Source organism: Pollicipes pollicipes, unplaced genomic scaffold, assembly GCF_011947565.3.
Source record: "Pollicipes pollicipes isolate AB1234 unplaced genomic scaffold, Ppol_2.1 Scaffold_4881;HRSCAF=5763_pilon_pilon_pilon, whole genome shotgun sequence".
NCBI classification, from domain to species: domain Eukaryota; kingdom Metazoa; phylum Arthropoda; class Thecostraca; order Pollicipedomorpha; family Pollicipedidae; genus Pollicipes; species Pollicipes pollicipes.
Window position 1 is genome coordinate 44744853 of NW_023596576.1, and position 27846 is coordinate 44772698.

The 27846-nt window shown below is 53.0% G+C and overlaps 1 protein-coding gene across 1 annotated transcript; it reads left to right on the forward strand.

Annotated features, from left to right (window-relative positions):
• Positions 1 to 22: 22 nt before the first annotated feature.
• On the forward strand, positions 23 to 27538 carry LOC119100819 (TLD domain-containing protein 2). The gene is made up of 10 exons (XM_037223972.1): positions 23 to 162; positions 538 to 729; positions 1529 to 1632; positions 2152 to 2314; positions 2807 to 2916; positions 3340 to 3416; positions 24596 to 24749; positions 25200 to 25321; positions 25884 to 26053; positions 26494 to 27538. The coding sequence occupies exons 2-10, from the start codon at positions 563 to 565 to the stop codon at positions 26627 to 26629; spliced, it is 1203 nt and encodes a 400-aa protein (XP_037079867.1). The 5' UTR covers positions 23 to 162; positions 538 to 562; the 3' UTR covers positions 26630 to 27538.
• Positions 27539 to 27846: the final 308 nt, after the last annotated feature.

The window sequence follows — 27846 nt, forward strand, 5'->3', positions numbered from 1 at the left end:
CCGTTCGCAGTCCGAGCCGCCGTCGGCCAGCGGCGCCAAGCGGCGGGCGCGGGTTCGCAAGACCGCGGTCTGCTTCTCGGCCCCGCCGTCGGTGGACCCGGACGCGTACGGTGTGGCGCTCTCCAGCGAGATCCCGCTCGTGTCCAGCGGCGCGCCGGACAGGTGAGGGGTGTCGTCAGCGGAGGGGGCGGGCGCGGGCCCCGTCAGCGGCTCTTAAGGTCATGTGCTGGTGTTTGGCATCTCCACACGGCGTTGCTGTACGCGTGTGCCCAGCACTACGTGTTGTGGAGAACTACATTACTAGTATTGTTTGGAGAACTCGTCTGGCGGGTGAGCCCGTTGATCGGTGGCGTCTGGCGTCGAACAACTGCGATCGATTTTTCATCGATCCACACCGTTTTGTTGAACAACAAACCCAGGTGGAGCAGGGTTGAAACGAATCGTACGCGTTATTTTTGCCCTAACTGGCAGCGGTGCTGATACGACGGTAACATTCGCGATGCCTGTGTGTAACCGTGTCGCGCTGCTGCTTTGCAGCTCACCCCGGCGGCCCGCAAGCACAATGAGCGAGGACAATCCCGGCTCACAGTCCTCCAGCTGTGAGCCGGCCACCTCCTCTACCTCTGCACAGGGTGACACTTCGTCCTCACCGAGTGGCAGCTCTCCCGCTCCTGCCGCCGCCGGTTCCAGCGAGGCCTCCACTGACGTGGAATACAGTCCGGGGAGGAGGTGCGTCCCATGAAGCAACAGAAAGCTGCGGATGGAAAATTAAATCCGTGAACACGAGGTGTTGTGCTGTATGGGTACGGTGAGAGACAGGGCATCGCCATGGCTTTCAACATGATTGATTAAGACAGGATAGATTGGCTTCCCTGATTTTTTAAAACTCACTTTGGCTGGATGCAACAATCGTTGAGAGGCTTTGCAATGACAGAAACACCCACGAGACCTTGGCGGAGTGTCTTTGATGCTCTGGTAATCCCGTAACGAACGACGTTCGTAAAAGCTGGATATAATTTTGAGACAAACAAAAAGCAACAGAGCAAAACATTATCATGAGCGTACTATCTTATCAGCAAAACAAACATTAGCGAATATAGCACAACAGCAAAACATATCATCGGTTCCGCCCCAGCCGGCAGTACCTAATATTACGTCACCACCAAGTGATTAACTAGATCGCCAGTGTGGATTCAGTGGATGGCATTGAGTTACGGTCAGTGGCATATAATATGTAAACGTACCGTCTGCGGTTTTCCAAGGTTCCTGGTATCAGGGCTTCACCCGTCATTTTCACACGCGTGAAATGGATGCCCTGTTCAGTCTCAGCGCTTTTGGCCAGCTAGGCTTCCTGCGTCTTCAGCCCTTTTGACCTGCTCTAAAATCTCAATAACGCCCTGCTCCATCCACCTACACACCACCAGCCATTAAGCACGACACGTGACCGAGCGTGTCGACGACGCCGGCTCATCACCTGTCACCGCTTCGTTCGTGTTTTATCTTCGTTCAGGGTGACTCCCTGTTCCAGGACCCCTTCCAGTCGGGGCAGCGACGTAAGCAGCCAGAGGCGACGTCGTCTCACGAGCGCCGTGTCCGTTGACGAGAGGCCCGAACTCTTCCTGTCTGTCGATGGTGAGTTCAGCGCGGTGTCTGTTGACGAGAGGCCCGAACTCTTCCTGTCTGTCGATGGTGAGTTCAGCACTGTGTCCGCTGACTAGAGGTCCGAGCTCTTCCTGTCCGTTGGTGAGTTCAGCGCTGTGTCTGTTGACGAGAGGCCCGAGCTCTTCCTGTCCGTCGATGGTGAGTTCAGCGTTTTGTCTTCTACTCAAGCTTAGTTAGCTTAGCCCAGCTCCAAAATGTACAAGCAGTTTGCAACCCGAGCCGCTTCCAGCGATTGATTAATGTGCCGAGGCCTCCAAGCCAAGTTTATCAACACGTTCACTATCACGTATTACCTGCGGCGACTCAGGGTATTGGTCTAGTTAGTAAACTGTCAGGAATTCCCATTACGTCGCTACTCATCCTGAATCGCCTCCCCCGCCCCCGCCCCCCCCCCCCCCCCCTACCGACGCCACCGCGGGCGACACTCGGGCCGCGCGGTGACGCTGTGTGACGTCACCGCTGTATGACGCCGCGTGACGTCGCCGCCAGAGCTGCTGCGGCCGCCGACGCCGCCGCCGCGCCAGCCGCCGCTGTACCTGCGCCTGATGACGGGGAGGCCGCGGGGACAGCGGATCCCGCGCTCCCAGACCGTCATCTTCTGCGGCCAGCGCCGGATCCGCTCCGAGCTCTGGTTCGCCGTGCCGCGCGACTGGTGCGTGAAGTGACGTCACCACTGGCTACCGGAGTCGCGCTTTGGTGGTGATCTGCGTATGGTCATCGAGGTGTTGGTTCACTTAAGTTGTTTCGTGAGTCACGTTAGTCATGCGCCCACCTACCAGAGTCCATTTCGTCCAGCCGCGGATGCACCCACGTACAGCAGACTTCCTCTTGTGACTACGTGCTTTGCTGTCGCAAACACTGTGCGCTAAACCGAGACAAGGTCTGCGTTACGTCCGAGGGAATAGTGTCTGTGTCACCATAATATTGGTGTCAAGGGAGTGGTGGTGCCAGTCTGGTGTTACCTAGGACGTGGCGAAACCGGCACCCTGGGATATGACAAGATGTGGAACCGGCGTGGAAGCGTTTGTGGCAAACTGCGGCTGGCTGTATCTACCAGCGCAGATGTCCCACGTCATCCGTACCTGGCTGGGCCGCTTGCGTCTGTCTTGATGCGCGTTTAAACTTTTGTTGACGTCTCCATCAGCTGTGACGAGCTGTACAACGCCATCCGGGAGGCGTCGCCAGAGATCTGCGGAGGTCTGGACGTCACCAAGCCGGAGAGTCGCGGCTACGAGCTGATCGTCTCGGACGACGGTCAGTGCGCGCTGGGAATCCAGCTGCGCCGGCGCTCACAGCTATTCTTCTTGGCGGAGATGTTGCGTGCAGTAATGTGGGAGGGGTCTTAGCATATGCAAGCATTGTTGACGTGTCTTTGTGCACGACTTAAGTTAAAAGCAATTTTTGGTTAGCCGCCAGCTTATGTCGGTATGTACATGAACCAAGGATATCTATATTAACATCACAATGCCCAAATATCTATATGAGTTAAAGGTATTCAAGCTCCGGTGAGGTAAGATGGTCTTCCGGAATGGTAATAAGTTCTTTCACGGGAGGGCTTAAGAGCACAAGGCGGTTGCATAGAAGATGTACATAGCAGGCAATCCCCCCTCATTTCACGTTTTGCTTGGTTAATCGCACATGTGTTCGTGATAGTCATAGCCGCTTTCTTTTCCCCAGAGACTATTTGGGAGCCTGAAGGAGAGCCAGAAGACGCTGAGAACACCATCACAGATAGATCAAATCGAGATGCCCAGGTAAGCCCGATCCCAGCGTGTCAGTGCTGGGCTGGGGTTGGGCGCTGCCGCGTTAGACCGTGGTGTGGCAAAATAAAGTGGTATCGGGGTTTGGATGCGATAGTGTCTGTGGGATTCGCTGCCTGTTATCTTCACAGACCATGGATCTTAGGCTGGTGCGGATTAATGTCATTGTGTGATGTATTCAACGTCTCTAGCAGGGGCTCCATTTTCTCCACCCTTCACGAATGGGATAAATTCGTAGATGTGTGATTAAATCATGAAATGGACTGGGCTGAGCGGCAAAGTTAAAAGGATGGGAAAAGAAGAAGAAACAGAAGAAGGAAAGGAAGTGAAATTAAGTTACGAAACCTAGTCTTTTTATCGTGCGAGGGCTCTGCCAGCCCTGTTATTTTCCATTGAAGTTTCCGGACCCCCAGCAAGGAAGGTTGTGATTTGCTTGTGTCACATTGCTAAACTGCTACTGTCACATGGGAAAACGAGTCTCCAACTTCAATGCATTCGTTCCCAAACTTTAGCTTTGGCGGAGTTCGCGTAATAACATAAGCACAATGGCTATGAATGGCGGTGCGACACCAAAGGACCCAGCTACATACGGATGTTTCAAATACCTTTTTTATAGGCCCGAGGCGGTTACGTAAGTCGTTAAGTGCATTTGCAAGGAGCATAATTCCCATAGACAGGACAGTAGTAATAGTCTCATTCCTCGGAGAATATGCTCAGTACTTGTTGCGGCACCCACCTCGCAGTCGGCACGCAATCTGTGTCCGGTGAGGCAGGATTTTGAGGTTTCAGGAGGAACCTGAAGTGGTACTTGGCAATAATGCTGAGATGGTGGTTGGCATGGGCTACGTGCGCTGCCTTGCGTTTACAAAAGTGATCGCTGTTTCCAGTGGTTGAAACACTCACATCATGGGTGTTGTTATTTCAATATACCATAGTTGGTATGCCATAGGTGGTGTCAAGGCTCGAAAAAAGAGTTTTCACAAAGCGTAAGGAGCATTGCTGGTCTCCGATGCAGGTATAGAGGGGTTAGGTCCGTGCATCCGGATGCGAAGTTTTACAGCTCCTGTCAATAATTTGGCAACCGATCGATATATACAGTAGGGCGTGTCATCAGTAACAAAACCAAGTGAGACAAAGAAATTCGTTGGTGCTAGAGTCCAAAGTGCACAGTATAGCAAAATTTCTTCCCAAAAACTTTTATTAGTGAAGCGCGAGCCGATCGAAATATCGTCGTAAACCGGCGCCCGGCGTTGCAGTCACCAATGCTGACTGGCCGTCGCCGCAGTAATGTACGTCGCCACCAGTACGTGCTGATTGTAGCAGCGCCGAATGCTGGTCCAGCGGTGCGCTCCTTGGTCTCTCCTCTCGAGACTGTCCTGCATCTGCGCAGCGGTCGCACGCATTGATGCGGAGGCGGCGGCTGCCGTACTGGTGCCTGCTGCTACGACCACCTGCAACAGACACATTTAAGTGAAAGCACAATAGCACATTTGCGATGAAAGCACAAAAGTCATGAAATTGCTTTAAAGTGAAACAATGCATGTTGTATTCATGCACGCATTTGCAATTTGCAATTGGCCCAATTTTGGCATTGAGATGAATGTGAATTTGAAGGGCTGGAGTAGCTTTAAGCTGAAACGGGGGTAAAACACCTCTGAGGATGTGATCAGTTGATAATTACCTGCCTACCTTCAGAGCAGATTCTTCTTAGAGTTGACAGTGGGGAGAATATGTCGGTGCATGAGCTTGGCCGTGATGAGGCCATGCCGCGCCTCTTCTCCCATCAGCGCCGAACATGCCTCGGTGACGGTGCGCACGGCCCACTCCGCCTGGGTATGAACCGGATAAGGCGGAATGGGCAACGAAGCGTGCACTATGCTTCGCAGCTCCCGTCACTGAGGTGTCGTAAGAGGGGGGGGGGGGGGGTGCGTGACTGGTTCGCGCCAGGAGATCAGCCCCGTGTGGCTCACGGCTTCGAAGTTGATCGTTGAGATTGCGAGGATCCTGGGCCCCTCGGTTTGTTGCCCAAGCGCGGCGCTGATGATTTGAACCGCCTGCTCGCGGACCACACGGTCCCCGTCCGCCACCATGGCCAGCAGCAGCTGTTTCGGACGGGCCCAGTTCCCGTTGCGCTGGATGACTGGCTGCACCGTGGTTTGTGGCTGCACCGACTGGCTGCACCGAGCGGCAGCTCGCGGAGCAGCGCGAAGCTTCTGAACAGGTTGCGTGAGCCCACGTCACAGCTGCTGTTCTGTCGAATGGAGAACCACACCGGCACATAGTGGCCAACCATGCCCTGGACGAGGTCCTTCAGACCCTGCTGGGAGTCTCTGTGGAGATGTTAGCTCGGGGCAGGCGAGTAGCCAGTGTCAACCATCGGAAAACAAAGTAACAAGAACACTTAAAACAATTCGTCCCGAACTGAGCATTAGGTCACAAAAATAATTTCAATTTTAACGCGACGGCAACACTTATCAGCAAGTATACTCGTAAGCAGGAACCAACGAGTAAATGATGACATACTATGGCACAACGCATTGTAATGAGTATGTGCTTAATGATGAGTATTTGAAATGCCAGATGATGCGTGAGAAAGTTTCAACATTCATTGCCATGAATTCGATGACAAGACAGTACTAATAGTGTTGGTTTTGCTTGGCGACAGTACTAATAACGTAGTTTGGTTTACGTAATCTCCGAAATATCAATATATCTAGTTCTCCACCTTCCTCGATATTCCGCGTGGAATAAGGCTATTATTGCTGTCTCATCAATACGCATGATATTTTTCGCAAATGCAGTTAAAAACGTCCGGAATCAGAAAACACCGTGCTTTCATATTTACCTGGCATGGTCCAGTGGTCCGATTCGCCGCCGAGCTGTCGCGGTCCGGACGGAGCTGTTTTGTACGCCTGAGTTCAGCAGGTACAGCAGCTGCTGGTCGGTGCTCAGCTGCTGGACCAGGTCGACAGGCAGGTTTGGCACATGCCTGGCACAGGCTTGAATACCACAACGTCCGTTTTCCAGATCTCTCCGGCGCAGATCTTACCGATGGGTCCAGAAAAAGATTTCGGTCCCGTAGTCGTGCCGTCCAGGCCCAGCAGCAGGTGACGTAAATTCAGCTCATTGCCGTGCAGCTGGCAGATGAACCAGTGCACGGGTGATTCAGTGACAGCTCAAACAGCCGGCACTCTCCACCTGTAATCCCTGTGTTGGCGGCCGTGCCGTCGCATCCGAGGACCTTGATGTGACCGTCGAACAGCTGGCTCACGGAGTGAAGCTCGTTGAGCAATTGCCGGGCGCGGCCGGACTTGGGCGTGAAGTGGGTCACGTAGCGGCTGCCTGGTTCGGTGATGACAACCACGTGTTCTTCTACGGCATTCACATGGCTATGTGTCACACAGGTTCTGCCTTTGCGGTCATCGAAGTAGAGACTAGTCAAACCTGATTCGTAGATTGATTCCGCATTTTGATGCGCCGCCTCTTTTCTCGCTTTGTCTCTTGCGCGCCAGATCTTCTTAGGATCTACGACATCTGAAGCAGCCAGTCCGCCTCTGCTGTCATGTTGGAAGGCGTTAATGATGGCAGCAGGCGCCAGGTTCGAGACACTGTAGCGGTCAACCGCAAGAGCGGTGTTGGTGGGATCGTTAAAGTCGCGATCTGCAGTGACAGCAACCTCATCCGGAACAAAGAAATCGACGTCGTCGCCACTTTCTGCCACGCGCGAAGCCGTGCCAGATTCCGCACTCTCGGCTGACTCGCTAGAGCTGAGACCACTCGGTCCTGGAGCAGGCTCGAGTTCAGCACTAGCAGCCGGCGCTGGCTCAGCAGGCAGCATGGGCTCAGCAGCCAGCGGGGGAGGCGACTCAGGTTTAGCAGCACACACCGCCCCACTGGTGTTTGAGCTAGGACGCTCCTGGAATTGTCTGGTCATCCTCCGGACCTCGCGAGCCTCCCTAGCTACAGCCGTAGCCCAGTCATACGTCTCCAGGGAAAGCCTCCGGTGCGTGTGTTGGTCTGATAAGAAAGCAACCTTTTTTACCGGCAGTCTGTAGGCAGCTGGGCATTTGTAGCTGCGCTGGGACTCGCACTTACATGTTGCTTATTGTTTGCTATATATCGAGAAGCTTATTGAACTTCGCGGTAGCGACGCTGTACTGTCCTTCTCTTTCCTTTTTGGTATTTTGCTGATAGCTTTGTATGGTTCATAGCAATCCCTCTTGATAACTTTTGTGACGCATTCTATATCATGAACGGGAATCCTTTCGTTCGTCCAAAGCTTACTGATTTCAGCCGCCACGGTCTTGAAGACGGTATTAATGGGATTCTTGTTTGATTCCCTTAGCCGTCTGATGTAAGCTAAGGCTTCCCCTTAGTCGGCAGTCGTTGGTGGGACAGGGGCGCCGGGTGACCTATCACAAAATGCTTTGTACGTGACCTCGTAGCCTTCGGCATGCTTATCCAAGTAGTTACGCGAAAGGAACGTTTGAATACCGGCAAACCGAACTTATACCCTCTTAAAACCCATACAAGCACATTAACTGCAAATCAATATCACAATGATGCGTAAACAGTTGCAACCTCCAATACCAATTAATAACGCCTTTTTCATAAAAGTGAACTTACTATCTATCAGTAATTTTTTCATTGATATGCTTCTGATATAGGCTCTATACTTAACTAACGGCTATTTAACATCAAATTAGAAACATTTAATTCATCAGGTGTCGGTAGTTTGGAAAAAGGAAAGAGGCTTTTCGATAGATAACGCCACTATTTATAATAGATGACGCTAGTATCGAAGACGATTTTCTTGCCCAGGGAGGAAAAGCTCCTGACCGACTGACAAATAACACTATTGGTACGGTGCAACATGCCTGAAAATTTATTATTCACCCATGTGCCAAGGAAAAACTTAGTTCCAGCTGATTCCAAAAGATTAACGCTGCTTAAGCATGCGCACAGGCGGCCGGTTGAAGACCCTTCGCCGGGGTGGGGAGTCGATTTGTCTCCCCCCTCCTGATATCCCGGAGATCAAGATATTTAACAACATCAAACTCACTGGATGGGTTGGTCTGTATGTGAACGCACTGATGTCAAAATTTTAGATTCTTAGGTCATGACGTGGGATCAAGTAAGGCCTAAGGCCAAGCTCTAGAGTGGTGTCCAGAATGCCCCCGAGACTTCTTCATGCAACCGTCGTGAATCCAGATATATATATATATATATATATATATATATATATATATATATATATATCCAGATATTCGTGAATCCAGATATATATATATATATATATATATATATATATATATATATATATATATATTTTAAGAGAAAGATCAATGGTGTCCATTTAAGGTCAGATGGTTTTTTCTCGTTTAAAATGTCAAGGTGCCTCAAAAACTGAAATTTCTGGTATTTTTTATTTGAATAAACATCAGGGATTACGATAAGTGGTATGTTCTAAAAGTGTTGGCCTGGCTCATTTTTGGTCGATAACCTAGAATGACCCTTAAAAAGCCCATGTAAGATGTTTATTGCTGTTCCTGTCATTAATACGTTCGAAGGGAGCAACGAAACCTACCCAATAAAACATATTCATGAGTACATAAGCAGGTGAGTTTTGACCTTGGTCTGACCTTTTTTAAATCCTGACCTTAGGGTAATGGAATTTGTTGTAATTCTAAATCCAGTTTGTCTAATGCTTAAGGTACTATTTAATAGATGCATGGCTTCGTCTAGCAATCCGTTGTCGCATCAGCAAGAACGATTCCCTAGAAATGGCCTTCGCTGACAGCCCAGGTCTGATTTTGTAAAGTCCCTGCAATAGGAAAGCGTCTAAAAAAGATTCTCTATTCAATGGCCTGCAGCTATGCAGAGTTTAGCACGGCCACTCCGCACCATTCGGAAATCGCTCTGGAAAACGAGGGGTCAAATTGACCCCACATGAGCGCGTGTTAATAGTTCACGCCCAAAGCCGTGTCTCTACTTTCCTCTTTTTGACACCTTGATAGCCTTTGCTACACGCCTGTGTCCACACACGCTTTACAAAGACCCGCCATTCAAGAGCAGATGCCATCATTGAAGACACAAGTTAATTGACATTATTTATGACAATATTTGGGCTTATGCATCTTTTGTGATGCCACTGAAACATACTGTCGCATTATCCTGCTGGAACTAAATACGAGCCCGTTTTGAAGATTTTTGGTTGTTTTAACTGTCTTTCGACTAGATACTCCTACAACTTAAGTGTCTACCCAGCATAACAATATGTTGATTGCTGGCTATCAGTCTGAATTAGTAGTGTCAAAATCTGTTGAAAACTGCGTCAGTGGTATCCCATAACAAAGTCCTAATCCTCCTTTGTTTTTGCCTTCTCTTGTTTGTTAAAAACCCTCAACTCCCTTGTTCTAGAAATGTAGATCTTGTCGGGAGGATTCGAAAGTCGTCCGTTTCCTGGTAATCACCATGTAGTTCTCGAGATATCAAGAGGGCGAATGACGAAAAGGGGCGATATATGTCGTAGTTGTATTTGCATTAAAAAATGTGGTTATCCTACCAGCAGGCTCCCATTATCGCATTTTTAACGCATTTGTTTAACGCAGGACTTGGATTCAACGCGCTCTGACCTAAACGAGAACAGAACGGACCGTTACAACTACGTGGGCGCCGAGCCTAGTGTGTTGTTGCCCATCTTCATCCCAAAGATTGGCATATTTTCCAGTGCTTTCGCTGGGGCCACCAAAATCGTAACTTTCGTTTGCACTTTCATCCGCTTGATTCATTATGACTGCCGAAGCCTGGCAACCTAACGCCAGCCATACCAGTACCGTTATCGCATGTATACAGGGTGTCTGCAATTGAAATGACTAAGACTTGAAGTGATTCAGACTTGAAGGGACTATTTTATTAAACGTCTCATGGTCAGCATCTAAATATCGTTTGAAGTGTCATAAGCTGGCAGGACACACCTATATCCTAACGTCTGCCCTTAGCCCTGTATCAGTAGCTTCTTAAGGGAGATGCTCTAGATATACGACCCGGCGCTGCAGCATCGTAGCCAAGCGACGCTTATGCGGGTGGGTGCATGCGGGCGGTGCGCGTCATCCACCACCTGGGCGGTAACACACGGCCCGGGTCACGGACGATCGCAGCCTTCGTCTCCTCTTTTGTGCGAGGTTTATTGACATGCACCTGATCGATAAGGGAACGCTTGTTTCCTTCTTCGAAGATTCAAAGATGTGCAAGGTGAAGTTTATTGATATACACCTGATCGGTAAGGAAGCAGTTGTTTCTTTCTTCGAAGATTCAAAGATGTGCAAGGGGAGGTTAAGTGATATACACCTGATCGATAAGGAAACGGTTGTTTCCTTGTTGTTTCGGTGCCGTCGTCAGCAACGAACGCTACATCAGTATTGCCCCTGATGCCCCCTCCTTGGAACTCGGCTTGAGATGCGAACTCAGCCGTCATCAGACATCGTTGCAGCAGGGCGGTGGAACGTTCCACGCCGTTCAAGGATCACTAAGCTGACTCGAAGCCCATTTTCTGAGCCGCCACATCAGCCACAACGCAGCCCATTGGCATCAACTCACCAGACCTCGGCCCAGTAGATTTCTTCATGTGTGGCCACCTCAGTGATCGGGTGAATGCCAACAAACCTAGCGCAGCAGAGGAGCTGAACACTGGGATTGTCTGTGAAGCGGACCGAGTCGTGCTCCAGGTGGTGGCTGACGTTGTTACCCGCCTGCAGGACAGGCGGATGACGGGTCTTCCCATGACCATGCCGTGCTGGGACGCGCAGCTAGAGCATGTTTTGTTTTAGGTTCTGCTGAGACGGTGTTATGGCCAATGATCGACGTTGTAGACGGTTGTCATGCCAACTGATGACAACTTGTCATGGACGTTAATGTTAAGAAGTTTACATAAAACCATGTAATGAGAAATTTGGGACACCTTGTTTGTGATAACACACGTAGATTTGAACCCAAACGATAAACAACAGCACATTTCCACCTGCTAAGCCTACGAAAGCGGATATAGCCATAGCCATAATTTCCATATGGCTTTCTAATCGTGGTGGGCTTCTGTTGCGGTTTTGGTGGCTGCTATGCCTGAAGAGCCCCGTAGCAAAGGTGGCAATAGTGTATGTTGTACGCCTATACGCCCAATACGCCTATGTGTTAACCACTGCTCGTCTGGGAAACCAGACATAGGGGGTTCGACTTCCCGCGGTGTCCGCCCATCCTGCCAGTGTCACGTCTTGCTTTTATGGGAGTTTTCCATATTTGTACGGGTTTTGAACTGAAGTAGCCATCTTGAAGATCATTAGGTGCAGTCCACAACCATTCCCTTCTTAAGATCTATACTCCTCTAGTTTCTTATCTACACGACTGCGAAGATGTACAGATTATTTCGGAGAGACCACTTCAAGGTCACCCAGGTATTCATGACGCCATAATTATGTCATTAAAATCTTGCTATTCTATTAGTCGTACGGCAATCGAGGCCAAGATGAATATAATTGTCGAGTTGTTCATATCTGGCGTTTGTGAGCACGCCCGCCAGAGATAACGACCGTCCATTGGCTCTGAATCATTGGTGTGCAAGGTGCGATTACGTAATCAATCAGTGACTATTCAGGGCCACATTTACTACAGAGAAATTGTGTTGTCTAGAGCAATGTTTTTCACTTAAAAGCATGCCAATGGTGACAACTGAGCACATTTCATATGTGATGATTTTCTTTTGTATTTCTTCAATGTCTCCAAACGTGGAACACTGTTTTTAATGTTGACCATGGCGACGGGCGCGTTAACGCTCGGCAGCGGGAGAGGATGTGCCAGGAAGTAACACACTTCGTGAAGGCGTGTTTATGGTGTGGTGTAGAAGTAATGAGGCTTAAGTTTTATCGGTAGCGATCTTGTCTTCTCGGAACTTTGTCAGCAGCAGCGTTGCGGAGCATACATTTGGTCCGGCGCTGTTGTGTGGTGAAAAAGTTTATCACTCACAGAGTTTTGTGATGACCTCGGTTTTTGTCCTTGGAAACCGCCTCGGCGCCTCTCCCTGCCTCCGCCTCCTCCCCGCCTCTGCCGCGTACTCGTTCTCGTCTGGTGCGACAGTGCTGCAGAACCCCGTCGGACACCCACGTACGTTTGGTACGACAGTGCTGCAGAAGCCTGTCGGACACCCACGTACGTCTGGTGCGACAGTGCCAGAACCCCGTCGGACACCCACGTACGTCTGGTGCGACAGTACCAGAACCCCGTCGGACACCCACGTACGTCTGGTGCGACAGTGCCAGAACCCCGTCGGACACCCACGTACGTTTGGTACGACAGTGCTGCAGAAGCCCGTTGGACACCCACGTACTTGCTTTCGTCTGGTGCAACAGTGCTGCATTTCGGCCCTCCCATTCCTCGCAGTGGGATTTTTTCTCATTCAATGGCTATTCTACGATGTTCCGGAGCTTAGCCTCGTTCAGAGAATAATCGGAAACAGAGCGCGTGCGGTTCCAGCGAGCTTCGTATCAGTGTGGTGGGAGTATGACAATTTTGGAACGGCTAGTTTCCAAGAAGTAGAAATGTGGTCCTAAAAATGTGCCCAACACGGTTTCAGCAAGGAAGGTGCATCGGTTCCAATGTTGCTTCGCTAAAAAGGAGCGCGGCCGCACAAAGCTGCTGAGGCTATACGGCGTCGTCTACCTCTCACCCAGGAAGGCAGACAATAGGCAGGAAGGGTGGGCATCGCGGGGAATCTAATCCCGTAACCATGTCCGTGACCTTTGGCTTCCCATGCTTGCAGCTTAAACGCCACGCTATCGGCACCCTGTTTAAGAGTCTGGGCACAGGGGTGTACCAAAGTTTTCTTAACAAGTTCGATGTGACAACTCTTTAGCAACAATCGTTTCCAGCCAACGGCTTCTGCGCCGGCCAAGATCGTTTACCGGCTGTGATGACAGCAATGATAAAACATTTCCGTGATCGTCGTTTAAGTCCTTGTTCCGATCGGTATTACTTCCATGGGAAATGAATTATCGTGCAGCTTGGTTGACAGACGTACACTGAGAATGGCGAGAGAGGTATGCGTAATTTAGCCCCGGAGTTATGGATCGCAAATTCTGTTAGTCAAAGGAAGGACTGAACCGTCAATATCCTAGCTGATCAATTAACAAAATGCTTAGCCAGCCTTCTAATCAAGGACGTTGACCACTACTGTTAGCTACAACGTCAGTCCCATAAGCCACCACCTTACGCGTGCAAACCCGTGCAGCTGAGCGGAATCTGAGTCAGGGCACGAACTCGTCGAGCGCCGATTAAAAATAGCCGACCGCGGCGGCACGGTACCAGGGTCCGGCCAGCCACCGAGCCCGGCCGAGGGGTGCGGCCCGCAGCCAGCGGTGCGCGCCTGTGGCCTCGAGGTGCAGGCGCCTCTGGGCGGCGAGGCCCGCCGCGTGGTGTCCCGCTGTCAGTGATGACTGCGCCGACGCTAGGGTTCCCAAAGGTCACAGGTGAGTGACGTCATCGGTGGTCAGCTGACGGGCAGCGATCGGCGCGATCGTTTGTCTGAACAAGGGTACGTTTCGGGATGTGCAGACGGTGCATGGTCCTGGGTGGGTAGGATGGCATCTATGGCAACATCAACGCAGGGGTGTGCACGATCTGTCCAGGCCGAATCGAGCGCATGACATTGGCGTTCATCTTGCTCGCCAGGACCGTTGTGCACATGGATTAGGCCAATACATTCGGCGGAACCGGTTCAATGCAGTTGCCGGGCTGTAATCGGCGTGTTTATCCCAGTTCCAAGAACGTTGGCATTTTTCTCTGAACCAGCCTCGTTGAGTTTGCAGTCGTGTTTGCCTTCCCAATGCCCTGCAAGTGGCGGAAAGCTGGTGGCGGGCTCCGCAGCAGCATTAAGAGCAAGATGAATGAGCGGGAGTCTTGGCTTGATGGCGAGAGTCTGGCCGAAATGCGTGAGATATATTCCAGCTTGCTGTGCCGTCTTGGCCCCGATCTTGACACATGCGACGGAAAACAAAACAGGTTTGAAAACGCGGGTGTTTGCATAGGCCCGCTTGCATGGCTGTTGATGCAGAATGTGTGATGCGGACAAAGGCGATGGTCCGAGTGTTTTCTAGACTCGAGAGCCTTTTGATTTTTTTCAACGATTGCCTTTTGGGATTTCCTGAACGTGTGGAAGACTGTGGCCATCGTCATATTTTGTGTTCTCATCCATACGTTGTCGTAGGTCAAACCTATTTGCACTCTAGCGTGGTGTGAACTTCTCGGTGTCCGGATGGCTAGCACGCAGTGGCGATCTCATCGGCGGGTCAGCGGGGTCATTCCCCCATCTCAGGCAGTAAAAAAGGAAAGCGTTTTCGCTTTCTAGGCTTGGTACTGAGACATTTGATGCGATATTCGGATTGATGTTCAACATGCAGTTTATGGTATCGAGTTTTTTAAACAAGTTTTTGAATGGAATTCCCTCCTCGGTTGGCCTGGACAGTCGGTGAGGCGTATGGTCCAATAAGTATTATTATTGGCTAAACATGTGTCCGCTTTGACGTCATTTTCCGATGGTGTGACGTCACGTAAGTGCCAAACCGCGCCATCTGCATGCCCACTCCTGCTCCAGATATGCGATCCCAAATTGCAGCTGCGTGCTCCCCTCAGGGAAGTCAGTTTTTGCTCTATTGCCGCTCCATTTTTGTGTGTGTTACACCATTCGCCGCATCTGGCTGTGGCTGCTGCTACAGTTCAGTCTGCGCATCAGACTAGTTATCTGTAGAGACTGGCAGACACCCTACCTGAACGGCTACGCTCGCACGCACGTGACTGACCGGAGGCTGAAACCCACGGGGCTAGGTCGTGTGCGGGATGAAAGGCGTCGCTACATTTGAAGCGCTAGTGCACCCGCTTGCCACGTTTCAGTGATCCAGAATTAATGCGAAGGTATGCTGCCACAAAGCTGCGAAATTGTGAGGAGTATGTCATGTTCTATCTAAAAAGGGTGGTTGTTTCTTCCCGCTCGTTTCTGAATGAACATGTGTGTATATACTAGATAGGAGTTGAGGTTACCAGAAATATCACGGTAGGTCACCGACCACATATCACGCTTAGACTGAAAGGCAAAACGATCCATGCTGCCCTATTTTCCCCATTTTCGGCGTGCTGAGACACCTAACCATGATCCTTATATCAAGAGCACAAGCCTGCGTTAAAGTTGAGACAAGTTTGGTGCATGTTTTGAAGAAATAGTAGTGCAATCCGTGTGTCAGCAGCACATTGTAATCCTGCAGCTCAAGCTGTTCAGGCGATGCAAGACCCTAGACGCTGTCGTATCTACTGATGCAAGGGAAGTAATTCGCGAGCTGTCCCAGCAGTAACCCTGTACCTAGCCCCAAATCATCGATTTTCGTCGTTATGACAAACACTACGATCGTTTGGTGAGAGGCCGTGATGCCGCCTCAAAAACACGCCCATTCGCCGCCTCGACACCGCTGGAGGCCGTCCGAAACCCACCCCGAACTATGAACCCTTCACCACGTCGGTACCGCTGCCCTTTCCATTTGCGCCGGTGGCGCCGCCAAGCGGCCGCGTCCGTCACTGTGCTCGAGCCACCGGCGGCTGTCGGGTCGGCACGGCGCGCTCAGTTGTGAAAGCGTGCGTGCAAAGTGAGGCGGTGACCTGCCCGCTGCGGTCCAGCCATGACCGAGATCGCCCCAGACCCCGAGGTGGAGCCGAAAACACCGCGACGCGACCCCTTGGCGGATAGAAGGATACGTCAGCGCCTCTCCAACTGGGTAGCGTCCGCCAAGAAGATGATGAAGCGCAAGAGATTGCTTCCCAAGCTGTGGTCGCATAAGAAAAATAAAAAGGTACCGTTCGGCGCCCAGGTTTGATCCTGAGGGTCACCTGAGGCCACTATGGCGCGTTCTTTCGATCGGCCTAGGGATGGCCTTGGTGTGGTCGGATTGTGTGTCCGATACCGCGGGCCTGTTGGTTGTTTTGTTTGCCTGTCCGGCGAGAGGAGGCTGGGTCCCGTTCGCTGTGCGCTGGAGCTTTATCCAGAGCGAATAAAACACAACAATTAGCGAAGACGGAGTGCAAGAGGTCTTGCCACGCCAGCTGCTGGTTACATGTGCCGTAGCAGTGCGGCAGCATCAACCATCGGTGCTCACCGTCAGAAAAATGGGACATACCCGTATGGATGGGGAGGGGCTAGAGACCACTGGTCCTTTAGTTCTAGTGAAAGTTTCAAATTAATCATACGCTGGCCATATTGATCGGAAAGCGGATCTAGCCCTTCTGACTTATTCACGCCGTGCATAGGTATGCATATGCAAGGTGTTGCCGCTCTACACTTAGCAGCATACCGTCGCCGGGGTCTTTGTCGGCTCCGCGTCCTACCCCCACCCTCTCCCCCAATCCGCAGCGCTCTGTCTCTATCGCGGCAGCTCCCGCCGTGGGAGCCGGACAGCCGGTGTCCCACGCGGCGCCCCCAGCTGAGCCGCGGGCCGCAGCCATTGTGACGTTGCTGCGGGGCTGCGGGGCTGCGCGGCTGCGGGGCTGCGGACCAGCTGACTGGCCTTGGCCGCGACATCTGTGAGCATACCGGCTCGGTGTGCGTGGGGACGGCCCGGCGCTCCGTGCCCCGCTGCCCCGTGTCCTGCTGCCCCGTGTCCCGCTGCCCCGTGTCCCGGTGCCCGTGTCCCGCTGCCCAGTGTCACGGTGCCCGTGTCCCGCTGCCCGTGTCCCGGTGCTCCGCTGTCGTGCGTTACGGTCGCCGCGTCACGATGTTGTGCCGTTACGGGCCCGGGGGCGTCACATTATTTCGCTGTGCCCGGCGTTGAGGTAATGTGTCGTGGCATGCGCAGTGTCGTGTCGTTTACTGTCACCGTATTGCTTGACGACACGCCACACCGAACGACACTGGTTGGCCGTTTCGTCGACAGTAGTCCCTTGTGTCGTTTGTTAGACGGTAACGTGCTGTTCTTTCGTACTGTAGCCGCTGACACACGCTATTGCACTGTGCCAGTTTCACAATGGTTTTGTGTTGATCCTGCCATTGTGTTATCATGAGCCGTGCCTGTTATCGTTATTGTTCCGTGTCCTGCGTGCCAAGGCGTGGTGGCGCGCCACCCCGGCTGATGGTGCTGTGACGTAATGCTTTCTCGCCGTCCATATTTTGTGTACGGCATTTCACTGGACAGCTGAAGAAGTGACCGACTGTTGCTGGAGTTTGCTCAGTCACAAGGGCCAGGATGCTTCCTGTTTTAACCCTTTTCCCAAACCATGTAGACAAGTTATTCATTCCCGCATTTTAACCATTCTTGTATTGATCAGCTCTGGCACGGTATGACAGTACTGTGCTCTGTATAATTCGTGTCTCACTGCAGTGCCGTGTTGCGTGCATTCAATATTATTGCGTGTCGCGTGCAGCGTCGCGCCGTTGCGCGAGCGCGCATTGTTGTGCGTGCTCTGGGCGCAGTGCTGTGACCGGCCGTCTTTAGTCACGGCATTGCGTCGCGTTGTGCAGTGTCAGCGTTGTCTCCCCTCCCCGCCCAGCGTCACCTGCGTTGTCACGGACGGGCGGGGTTGACCACCCAGCCCCGGGCGGAATACCCGCTCCGTTCGTAAATGCTGTACCACGTCCTGCTCAGCGCGCTAAAAACGGTGCCAGGAAGCAGTGACTGGTGAAAGATGTAAAGGTACAAAGCCGTCGCCGCGGGCTGTTGGGCCCGACGGCAACAATACCTGGTGGCGAGCAGGCCACACGGGTACCTGTCTGTTCTAGCCACACTGCAAACATGCGCGCCTGTCGATACGCCAGTAGCGGCTGAGCACGTGCTGAGAGCCCTGCCTGACTGCATCTACTCAGTCGAGCCATGTATCAGTCGGTGCGGTGTGCCGGCACGGAGCGCCGTTGTGCACGCACGCGCTGTCGTAGCATATGGCGCCGACTGGTACCGGCCACCGCCCTTGGCCTGATGCATACGCCATCGCAGCAAATGGGTCAAATGGATAACAGCTGTCAATGGTTCGGCCACGGTGGCGTTGGAGAGCGATTGTTGCTAGTCACGTGGAGCGCATGGGAACGTTGACGCGTGACTAAGTTCGTATATCAGGAGACAGATAGGATGACAGGCTCGCAGACTGGCACGAGCGACGTCTTATGACTTACTGAAGTCCTCCAAAGTGGTTGCTGTTAGCAGCAGATCGTTGGCAATAACTGTGCGTCTTTTCTGGTGTGAAGGATGATTCGCACATGCCCATTGCCCCGGCTGGAGATTGGCACAATGGTCAGGTGTGAAGGCGGTTCTCACGATATCCTCCACAGCATAGAAATACTCTTCTTTAGCAGCCGTCGCGCTCGAAGAAAAACTTCAGGATAATTCATGTCGTGCCGCTTGGCTTCCGGCGCTCCATGACGGTGATCTTTTAGCCGTATACCGCTGTCAGTAGAAAAGTTATGCGTAGTTGTCTCCTTCGATGACCTGGTCCGACGGACGTCAGGTGTAGTACTTCCGACGGGCAATGATGCCTGCGGCAGGCAATGGACATCTTGCGTGCAGGCTACCCGCTGCCACACAGCAGACACGTTGCAGATCAGCGATTTGTGAAAAGTGAAATCAAAAGTGATTTGTAATGGTTGTGACGTTTTCGCATATATTTCACGTGGTGCTGTAAGCGCTGTCGCAAATGAAAGCACGCGCGAGATAGCGTGAGAGAAATCTCCGTTATTCCAAAGATATCCGGATATCCGGCCGCTGGCGGTTGCCGTTGAATTGTCAATGATCACGGCCTCCATCCACACAGAAGACTATCACACCTGCTCGTAAATGGTGACTTCAAATGATGAAACCGGGATTTGGACTAGGATGTGAAAGTTGCTCAGCACTGATCATCGAGTTCTCGAAGGGTCTTGATATCTACTCCGATCTTGTGAATAAAACATCGAACCATACTCCTGCGAAGGGTGACGAAATTCATGGTGAACTCTTTGTGGAAGTTGCTGTCCAGTTCGCTAACGTAAGAAAGTTAACGGTGAAAACCACGTTTTCTGAATGTTCTTGGAACAACCTGAAGGCTTCTGGTAGCAGTCGCTGCAAGTTGTCGCTTATGCATGAGTATTGTGAAAACCACATTCCGAATATTTCTGGAAAAATCACAACGCTTCTGGAAGTACAACAGCGGGTAAAGGTGCACGGCCTCGCCATGATGGCAGGCTTCGGAAAACTGGGGCACGACCTATTGCTCGTTGGGCTGGACTTTTGGCGTCGTCGAGTTCGGTAGGTTAGGTTTTTTGTAGTATGCGGATGTTCCTACCCGTTTTCATTGGTTTGCTGGTGCGCTGGCTGTTCTCGATCTGGTCATGCAGATTTAGCCGAGGAATTCACGCCATTTTTGGATTAATTCCGGCATTTATATTGTTTCCGGCACTGCATGTGGGTTAAAGGACTCGTGAACGAAAGGTCGCGGTTGAATTCAGCCCACGGCACTTTCACAAACCCCGCTCATCTGCCTCTGCCGGCCTCGCCGTCGGCTCCTGCGGACCGGGCCAAGGTCACCCCGTCCCCCGCGGCCATGCCGGCAGTCATCCCCTTCCTGTCCAGCGCCGCAGCAGACCCCGGGGCGCCGCAGCGCCTGGGGGCCGGTCAGGTCGGCGGCCTTTCGTCACTCCGCGAAATACCTCGTGTGCGAGGGCCCAGTGGCGTGCTTCAAACTGGCCTGTGTTTGCATCCGATGGTCGGCTGAGTCAGGCTTGACTGAGGCGCCGTCAACAGACTGGCAAACAAAGCATTCTCAGTCGTTTGTTACGGTGCTGGACCGTCCGGCATCCTCCGCACGCGGAAAGGGAAGAGGCGCGCGCGCGCGGCACGCGCAAAAACACCCGGCCGTGCACGTCCGTGCCGGGTTCGGAGATGGCGCGTGCGGCCGCACGTCTGCACGGCCGGGCCATGCGGCGTGCAGGTATGTGCGCGGGCCAGGCCGGGCCGGCCGGCCAGGGCCAGCTCTCTCGTGCCGGCGGTGCCGCGCGGTGCCGGGCGCCGCAAACCAGGTCGCTGCGCTAGGAACGGACCGGCGCCGGCGATCTGGGCGAGCCGGCGCTGGTGGAGTGACAGGAGGGAAGGGGGGGGGGGGGGACAAAGGAAGGCGAGGCCGATCTTGATGATGTGCGGGGAGATGCTTGGACCAGTCTTGAAAATCCCGGGGAATATCGTGTTCGGCATTTGATGTCTCGTCGTGTTTGGTGCCGTGTAGCGCAGTGACTAGTAATTCATCGTCTCGTTAAGGTTTATCAATGCACCTGTGAGCAGGCCAACCGGTTTCTTTTACTCGCTGACATCGACTCACAGCACCACTGACATTTATTTCCAGTGCGTACCGTTGCCGCTGCCAGACGCGTCAGCACATCAGCAAGTTACGTGGTGGTGCGCGAGCATGAGACCATTGTAAGGTCCGAAAATTTGCACACAATAAGGGGTCCAATGGGAAAAAGCACAAGGAGAAAAAGTTCACAAACGTCGCACGCATTGTTTTACGCGCAGGTGCGCGGATGTGCAGTCGGCTGGCACAAGTCAAGGATAAAGAACGGGGCGGCACGTTATCTCTGCGTATCGAATGCGCAGTAGTCACGCTCTCAAGGCTGGCACCGCAACGGCCTCCGGATGAGCTTAAGTGTCCGGCAAACCCCAAACAGCTGACAGTTCACGTAAGATGCGTTGGGCGCTAATGGTTGACTGCAATGCCGGCCGACGGTCATGGGGCACAGTTGCATTCATGCATTCAAAATTCAAATGCAATCAAGTGCAATTGCAAATCAAAGCCGCTGCACAGGAGCATTCCTCATCCTTGGTACTCGCCCGGGTTTCCAGCGGGACGTGTCGACGTAATCTCGGAAGCCGTAATCCCATATGAAGACCGGTCAGAAGTGTGCCACGCAACCTACTAAGGCAGCAACAATAGCAATCAGTTCATGGTCTGCGACGGGACAACTCTCACCAGATGCCGGCATTACGGCAGGAATGCTTATATCCGCGATAATGCCGCTCACAGAAGGGAGCGCCTGATGGGATCCGGTGCTGATCGGCGAACAGGCCGCGGGTGCGGCGCGTTGCTCGTGTCACTGCCGCGGTCAGGCGCGGCTGGCGCGCGACCTTGACCCTTGACCGCACGGGTGACCCTAACGACCTGAGCGGCGCCACGCGAGGCGCGAGGGTCGCCTGGCGATCGCTCGGGCGTCGGCGCCGTCCTCCGACCGGACCTGACCCAGTGGCCAGCCCCTTCGGCGGGTGACATGCGCCGCTCCTTTGTGCCCGGCTCCGGTGTTGCGCCATGGCATCCGCACGCCTTGTGAAACGGCGCCCGCCGCCGCCGGTTGCCCCAAGGCTAGGGACGTCACGCCTGGCCCGGGGCAGGGTGGCGACCGTGACGCCCGCAGGGTCGCTGCCTCGAGGTATGTTCAACTTCGGCAAAGATATTACGTAAATGTAGGCACCGTTGGATACTTTTAAAGCACGCTAGCGTGTGGGAAGTTGGCGACTCGCCGTGTTTTTGCCTGATCAGCAGAAGTATGTCGGACTGGTCAGTCGGCAGCGCCAGTCGGGTTTGGTCGTGTTATCGTCCCGTCATGGTGTTATGTCATGTTGACGTTAGTTGCAAGATGTTGCAGACAGCCCTGACCCGTTGATTTTATGTACAATCGTATGTTGTCACACTCATTACCTCAGCTCCCTGAGCTGTTGCATATGTAGGCCAGCTTCTTTATGCTTCCAATATTCGCCGGGACTCCATATTTTCCGTATTCCATATCTCATATTCCAAGTTTGTATCGATTAATTTCATCGCGGAACTTCTCTGGCGAGTCATAACATCTTGATGGGCGTTCCTACACATTGACGGCGGTGTAGCGTCATCTGCAGCACTGACGTCCTCGGCACGGCATTACCATTGCGGTCTCTCCAGTGTGGAGATCTCCTGGAGGTCCCCACCAGCGTGGAACTGATCGCATCGGGACAACCGTCGACCTCTGCGATGCATATACACGTTGTCTTTAACTGCGTATCAGCCAAAAATTTTAAGGTGCTTTGAGTGGTTTATGTAGTCGGCTTTAAGCACTGAGGAAGGCGCGTTTCTGTGTTGAGATTTTATGGTTTGTGGTTGGTTGGTTATTGCGCAGTAGTATCAGCACCTGCCTTGCGCCGCGTAATGTCGACGACCTCTCTGGGTGACCTTACGTTCATGCGAAAAGGCCGAACTGTCACTGTGTGACTCTAGGCGCGCGCTGGCAAAGCCAGGTGCGGTGTCGATGACACACTGAACACGGCATCCGCAAGGTCTCACGTGTTGAGGACAAAGCTCTGCTGACGAGTTTGTCTTGGTGGGACGGATCTGCTTGCTACAAATTCGTTTAATATAGCTATTCTTCTTCTTGCAATGGCGTCATTCTGGTGGTATCCACTCGTCATGAATGTCGCGCTTCTGAGTGGTGTTAAAAGCTAAATGTCTCCTTTGACGCGGAGGCTGTGGTCTCTGTAGCAAGCATGGCTCCAAGGGACATGTGACTAGCCAGCCGTTTTCTCTAGCCGTTTGGGCGGCACTCCTCGGGTGTCCGCTGAAACAGTTGACTGATATTCCGTCATTGTGTGTGTGTGTGTGACGGGGAGGGGTTAAGGTGAAAAATATAGAACATATTTTGATATAATATGTCGTGAGGTGCGGTGATCACCGATGCATGATAGATGCAAGGCGACGCGAGACACGTCCAGTTAAAAGAACCAGGAGTGTCAATGGTTTTAAATTATTGGGAGGCCGAACCGAAGGCCAGACAACTTTTTCCCATTTTTCTCACCGGATTCAGCCCACTTTATTTTGATTAAACGCAGCGTGTGTTGAAATCATTGTATTTTTTACAGAAGTCTTAATCTAAGCATAACTATAGAAGTCATGCAGGGTTCGATCCAGGGAGCAGGCACTGGACGCACGCGTCTCTCCTGATCGGCACGTGAAGATGCACCTTTAGAGGCCACCTTGGGGCGCCGATAGCGCTCTTCTGTGGCGGTCATGGAAGGCAGCATGCATTTTGGTTGTGGGGATGGGGCTAGCCATGAAGGGCTTAAGTCATCCCCATATTTTAGAGGTTTTCACTTAAACTTCACAAACTATCGCTTGTCTTATGGCGCTAGGTATGTGAAATGTATTGCATCATTTATCCGCTCAGCTGTCACGATTTGTATCTTGTGGTGAGAGCAACCATGACTATTTGTTATGAGAGTGGTACGGGACGCCACTACGCAGAAAGAGCAAAGAAGATACTTTGTGTTATGATCATCTTTTACCCACCTTTTTTGTAGTATTCTAACCAAAACCATTGGGGGGCAAGCCAACAATGGGGGCCCAAGACAGCTTTGGAAGGGGGTGGGGGTGGTGGTGACAGGGCCCTCACAAAAGAATGCAAATTAATGCCCGTGAAAGAGTGGACTTCTTGTGCTACTCAAGCCAGGATCTATCACGTGTGTAGTACATCTGTAATGTGAGTGCCGCCGAAGTTTCATTTCAAAAACTCCCGAAAACGGCCATCAGAAACTTTCACGGCGGAACAATGGCTTACCTAGAGCGTGAAACTGGCGGCTGAAGGCTGATCGTATTCCACCGTGGATACGATCTGGTGAATGAATGTCTGGTGATCTTGGTTGTGACCATCGTAAATCCTGGCGATCTTGTAACCTTTGCGGTATTTATGCTGCGATATTCAGGTCAGCATGCGCTAGTCGGTGCAGCATGAAATATTACTGCGCAAGATAGCCGTGTGCAATGTTGAATAACCCCAGCATGTTGAATAACCCCAGCGTCGCAGTACTCTCGGTAGAGTGGCCGCTTACCGTAATCTCCTGCGTGTTTAAAAGCTCGTGCCGTCTTCGCTGTGGCCCCATTAACTTGGTAGCCTTTAGCGATGGCCACGCGGCGAAAGCGGCCCAGACCCGACGCGCCACTCATAACCATTGTGCTGCGACCTACCCCGCCCCCCCCCCTCCCGAGCAGATGGGCCCGTCCGAAACGCGTCCCTATCTGCGGAAGGTATCGCGCGCATACCGATGGTGGCCGCATACGTAAGAGCGGCTGTGAGCGTGACCGGTGTCAATGATGGCTACTCCTTGTGCCCGCAGCCGGCTGACGCCTCGGGCGAGAATCCGGCCGCGCGCGGCCTCGAGTCGCCGGGTTTGGGCATGGCCCTCGTCCCTGACCTGGTGGGCAGGACTGAGATCGTCACCGATGAGATGGCGTCCTGCGTGTACAAGCTGCTGCCAGCGCGCGTCGAGGGTGAGGACCGGTCCGTCTCCGGCGAGCGGCTGGTCGGGGCCGGCTCTCCGCGAGGCGCAGAAGAATGAGGGGGGCGGATGTGGCAGCGGCGTTTGTGGGGAGCAGGAGGCATCGACACTGATGTGGTTTAGGGAAGGACCGTTTAAGCATTACTGTTTGTCGCAGGCACGTGCATTACGCACCAAAGTTGCAGAGTTTGGTGTTCGTGGTGATTTGCCAGTTGCACTTCTGAAGGTATTTTAACGTATTGATTGTAATCATCTGCCCAAGTTGTCTGTTTGGAACCGAACAACGTGCTTTGGACCTACTCGTAAAACAGCATCCTTTATCCTACATGCATTGGGCATAACTGTGCTTCAGTTCTATCCGAACTACGTTCCGCTGCAAGTGACCTGTTCTGAACAGTGTAAGGAAAGCAGCATTAACAGAGCTGTTCACCACTGGCCACAGGGCATCCGTGGAATCTGCTCTTCAGCACCAGTGAGCACGGGTTCAGCCTGAAGTCGCTGTACCGCCGGGCTGCCGAGCATGAGTGCCCCATGGTGCTGTTCGTCCAGGATGCCGAGCAGCACGTGAGTCAGCGCGCACCCGTCCGCATGGGGGGGAGGGGGGGGGGCGGAGCCGCGGGGGTCGCAGAGGTCGGCCGGCCGTGACCACGTGTGCACTGAGGTGAAGTTTGTATTGAATCAGCAGCTGAGCTGTGTGCTCCGAGCAATGTCTGCGCGTTCTGGTGAGCAACCGGTTGCAATGAGGTTTGAGGTGGTAGCTTTTCTGTCGCTGTTCTTCAGCCATTTGTCCCAAATTGTTGACGTCGCTGTTGCGTGCGTCCCGAACGCGTGGCATCAGGAATATGGGGCGGCGCATAGTTGTCTCAGTGCCGGCGCACAGTCGCTCTGCGGCACCCGCCGTAACATCACCGCATCGTTGGCCCTGTTCATTGGCGATTTGCGCAGACATGCGTAGCATGTTGGCGTACGTTGTACGTTGTTTACGTACGCTGTTTTCAGCATGGCAAAGTTGTATCGTATTCGTGTATTGATTTCACGACTCTTACGCATTTATTTCACGACTGTCATGTATTAATTTCACGACTCAGTGTATTTATTTGACGACTGTCATGTCTTGCCTCGCCAGGTGTTCGGGGCTGTAAGTTCGGATCCTATCCGGATGGATCCCCACTACTACGGCACTGGCGAATCGTTCCTGTTCACGTTCCACCCGGAGTTCCGCGAGTTCCGGTGGAGCGGCGAGAACCAGTACTTCGCCCGAGGCTCCCTCTACGGCCTTGAATTCGGCTCCGGAGAGTAAGCGCTCCGCAGTTCTGGTCTCTGGTCACCAACTAATTGCAGTCTGCCATGTGACGATGATGGCAGGTTATGATGTATATTAATATTGCGCATGGTCTGTTTGCCTTTGGCTTGTTATATAGGCAATGTCTTTTCAGTGCCATACCACGTCTCGATCGTTCAGAATATTTCTCAAGCTTCCGAGTGTTTTGGTGGTTTACCAGCCGGTGGTGTTGGAATTTTCATGGAGGTGGGATTGGGGGGGGGGGGGGGCGGAGGGACAAACGTGACTTTGCTCGTCTTTCTCCATCCGGCGCCTAATGTTTAGTGCTAGATGCTGCTCAGAATTGGGGGGCATGCTCTCCCCACTGTATCTCTAATTTGTCGTCCTTGCTAACAAGAGCATCGTGCTGCGTTACCTGGACGCTGTTCGCGCCCTGACGTCCGCGTGCTTGCAGGGGCCGCTCTGGCCTGTTTTTGGATGAGGAGCTGTACCGCGGCCACACAGAGCCGTGCCGCACCTACAATAACGAGCCGCTCACCACCAGCCGCGACTTCCTCATCCACGCCGTCGAGCTCTGGGCGCTGGCGTGAGGCGAGCTCGCAGACAGCACGGCGGCGCGGCGGCCGGCCCGACACTAGCGCCATCTATACTGCGAGCGTCGTCTGTAGGGCGTGATGGGTCTGCCAGGTGGCACGGTGGTCGGTCTGGTGCGGATCCCTCCGCTCGGAGCGCAAGGATTTGTGCGCGAGGTGGGCCGTCGCTTGACACTGCCAGCCGGACGACTCTTTTACTCAGCGCTTTCTTTTTTCGGCCACAGAGTGACTGCCGTGAACCACATAGTGTGTGTGCCCAAATGTTCTTGGGTCTAGCTTGAAAGCGATGGTCCTAGTGTGCTTGCAGTTCAAGTTGGACTACCACAACTTTCAACAATGATCCGGTCACCTCCAGAGTAACGAACGTCCGTGACGTCATGTGCGGCCGGGTGACGTCACCGTTCAGGCTACCTTGCGGAGCGTCGATGAGTCTCGACGCCGGTGCGCCAGACTCACGAGCGGCCGCAAGTCGGCCGCCGTCGGCCGCTGTCGCTGGATATCTTCAGGCTGTGCTGTTCTTAGCAGGGCGGATTGCAGTTGCGGACGGCGTCCGCTTGGCGGCGCTGCGGTGGCGCTGCGGATGTGACGTCATGGTATCCGCGAGCCGTCTGCCGCCGCTGGCTGTGTGCAGGACTACTTCACCTTCAGTGGGGCGTGAATGGTCTTGATTGAACGCGGTGCGATGGCGGCCGTCGCTCCTGTTTCAGCTCTTGCCATGCTCTCGCGCTGGTCGCGTGCGTTGTACGCGGCCAGCTTCCGCGCATTCGTGCGCCGTTTTAAGCCAGAAACACTCACACCATTCCTTTCGTTTTCATTTCATGTCATCCGCATTTTGAGCGTACTATACTTGAGAGCGTGTAGCATGAGCTGGCGATGCGAATTTTGTAAATACACATTGATCGAGAACCATGGTCTCCTTTCACGCTGGATATATCTTCAATCAGCGAACGTACAGAAAAGGTCCGAGGGGGGGGGGGGGGGCGGGAGAGAGCACGTCCTAGGGCGCAGGCTAACCACTGGAAAAAACGCCAGTCTCACAGGCCTCGGGAATGAGTGCCATGGCACACGCAAGCACGCTGCTCCCCGCGTCGGCAGTGCTGGTCGGTGGGTTCTGGACAGAACATCGGTGCTGGAGCCAGATTTGCCGAGAGAGGCGTGACTGCACTGCGCGTTGAGCTGTGCGTGATCTTGACTATACAGACACCACAGCCTAA

Excerpts from the sequence above, each read along its gene's own strand:
- LOC119100819 (XM_037223972.1), top strand. The coding sequence starts at position 563 with ATGAGCGAGGACAATCCCGGCTCACAGTCCTCCAGCTGTGAGCCGGCC. Across the intron at positions 730-1,528 it reads GAATACAGTCCGGGGAGGAG|GACCCCTTCCAGTCGGGGCA; the intron begins GTGCGTCCCATG and ends TCCCTGTTCCAG. Across the intron at positions 26,054-26,493 it reads CTTGAATTCGGCTCCGGAGA|GGGCCGCTCTGGCCTGTTTT; the intron begins GTAAGCGCTCCG and ends GCGTGCTTGCAG.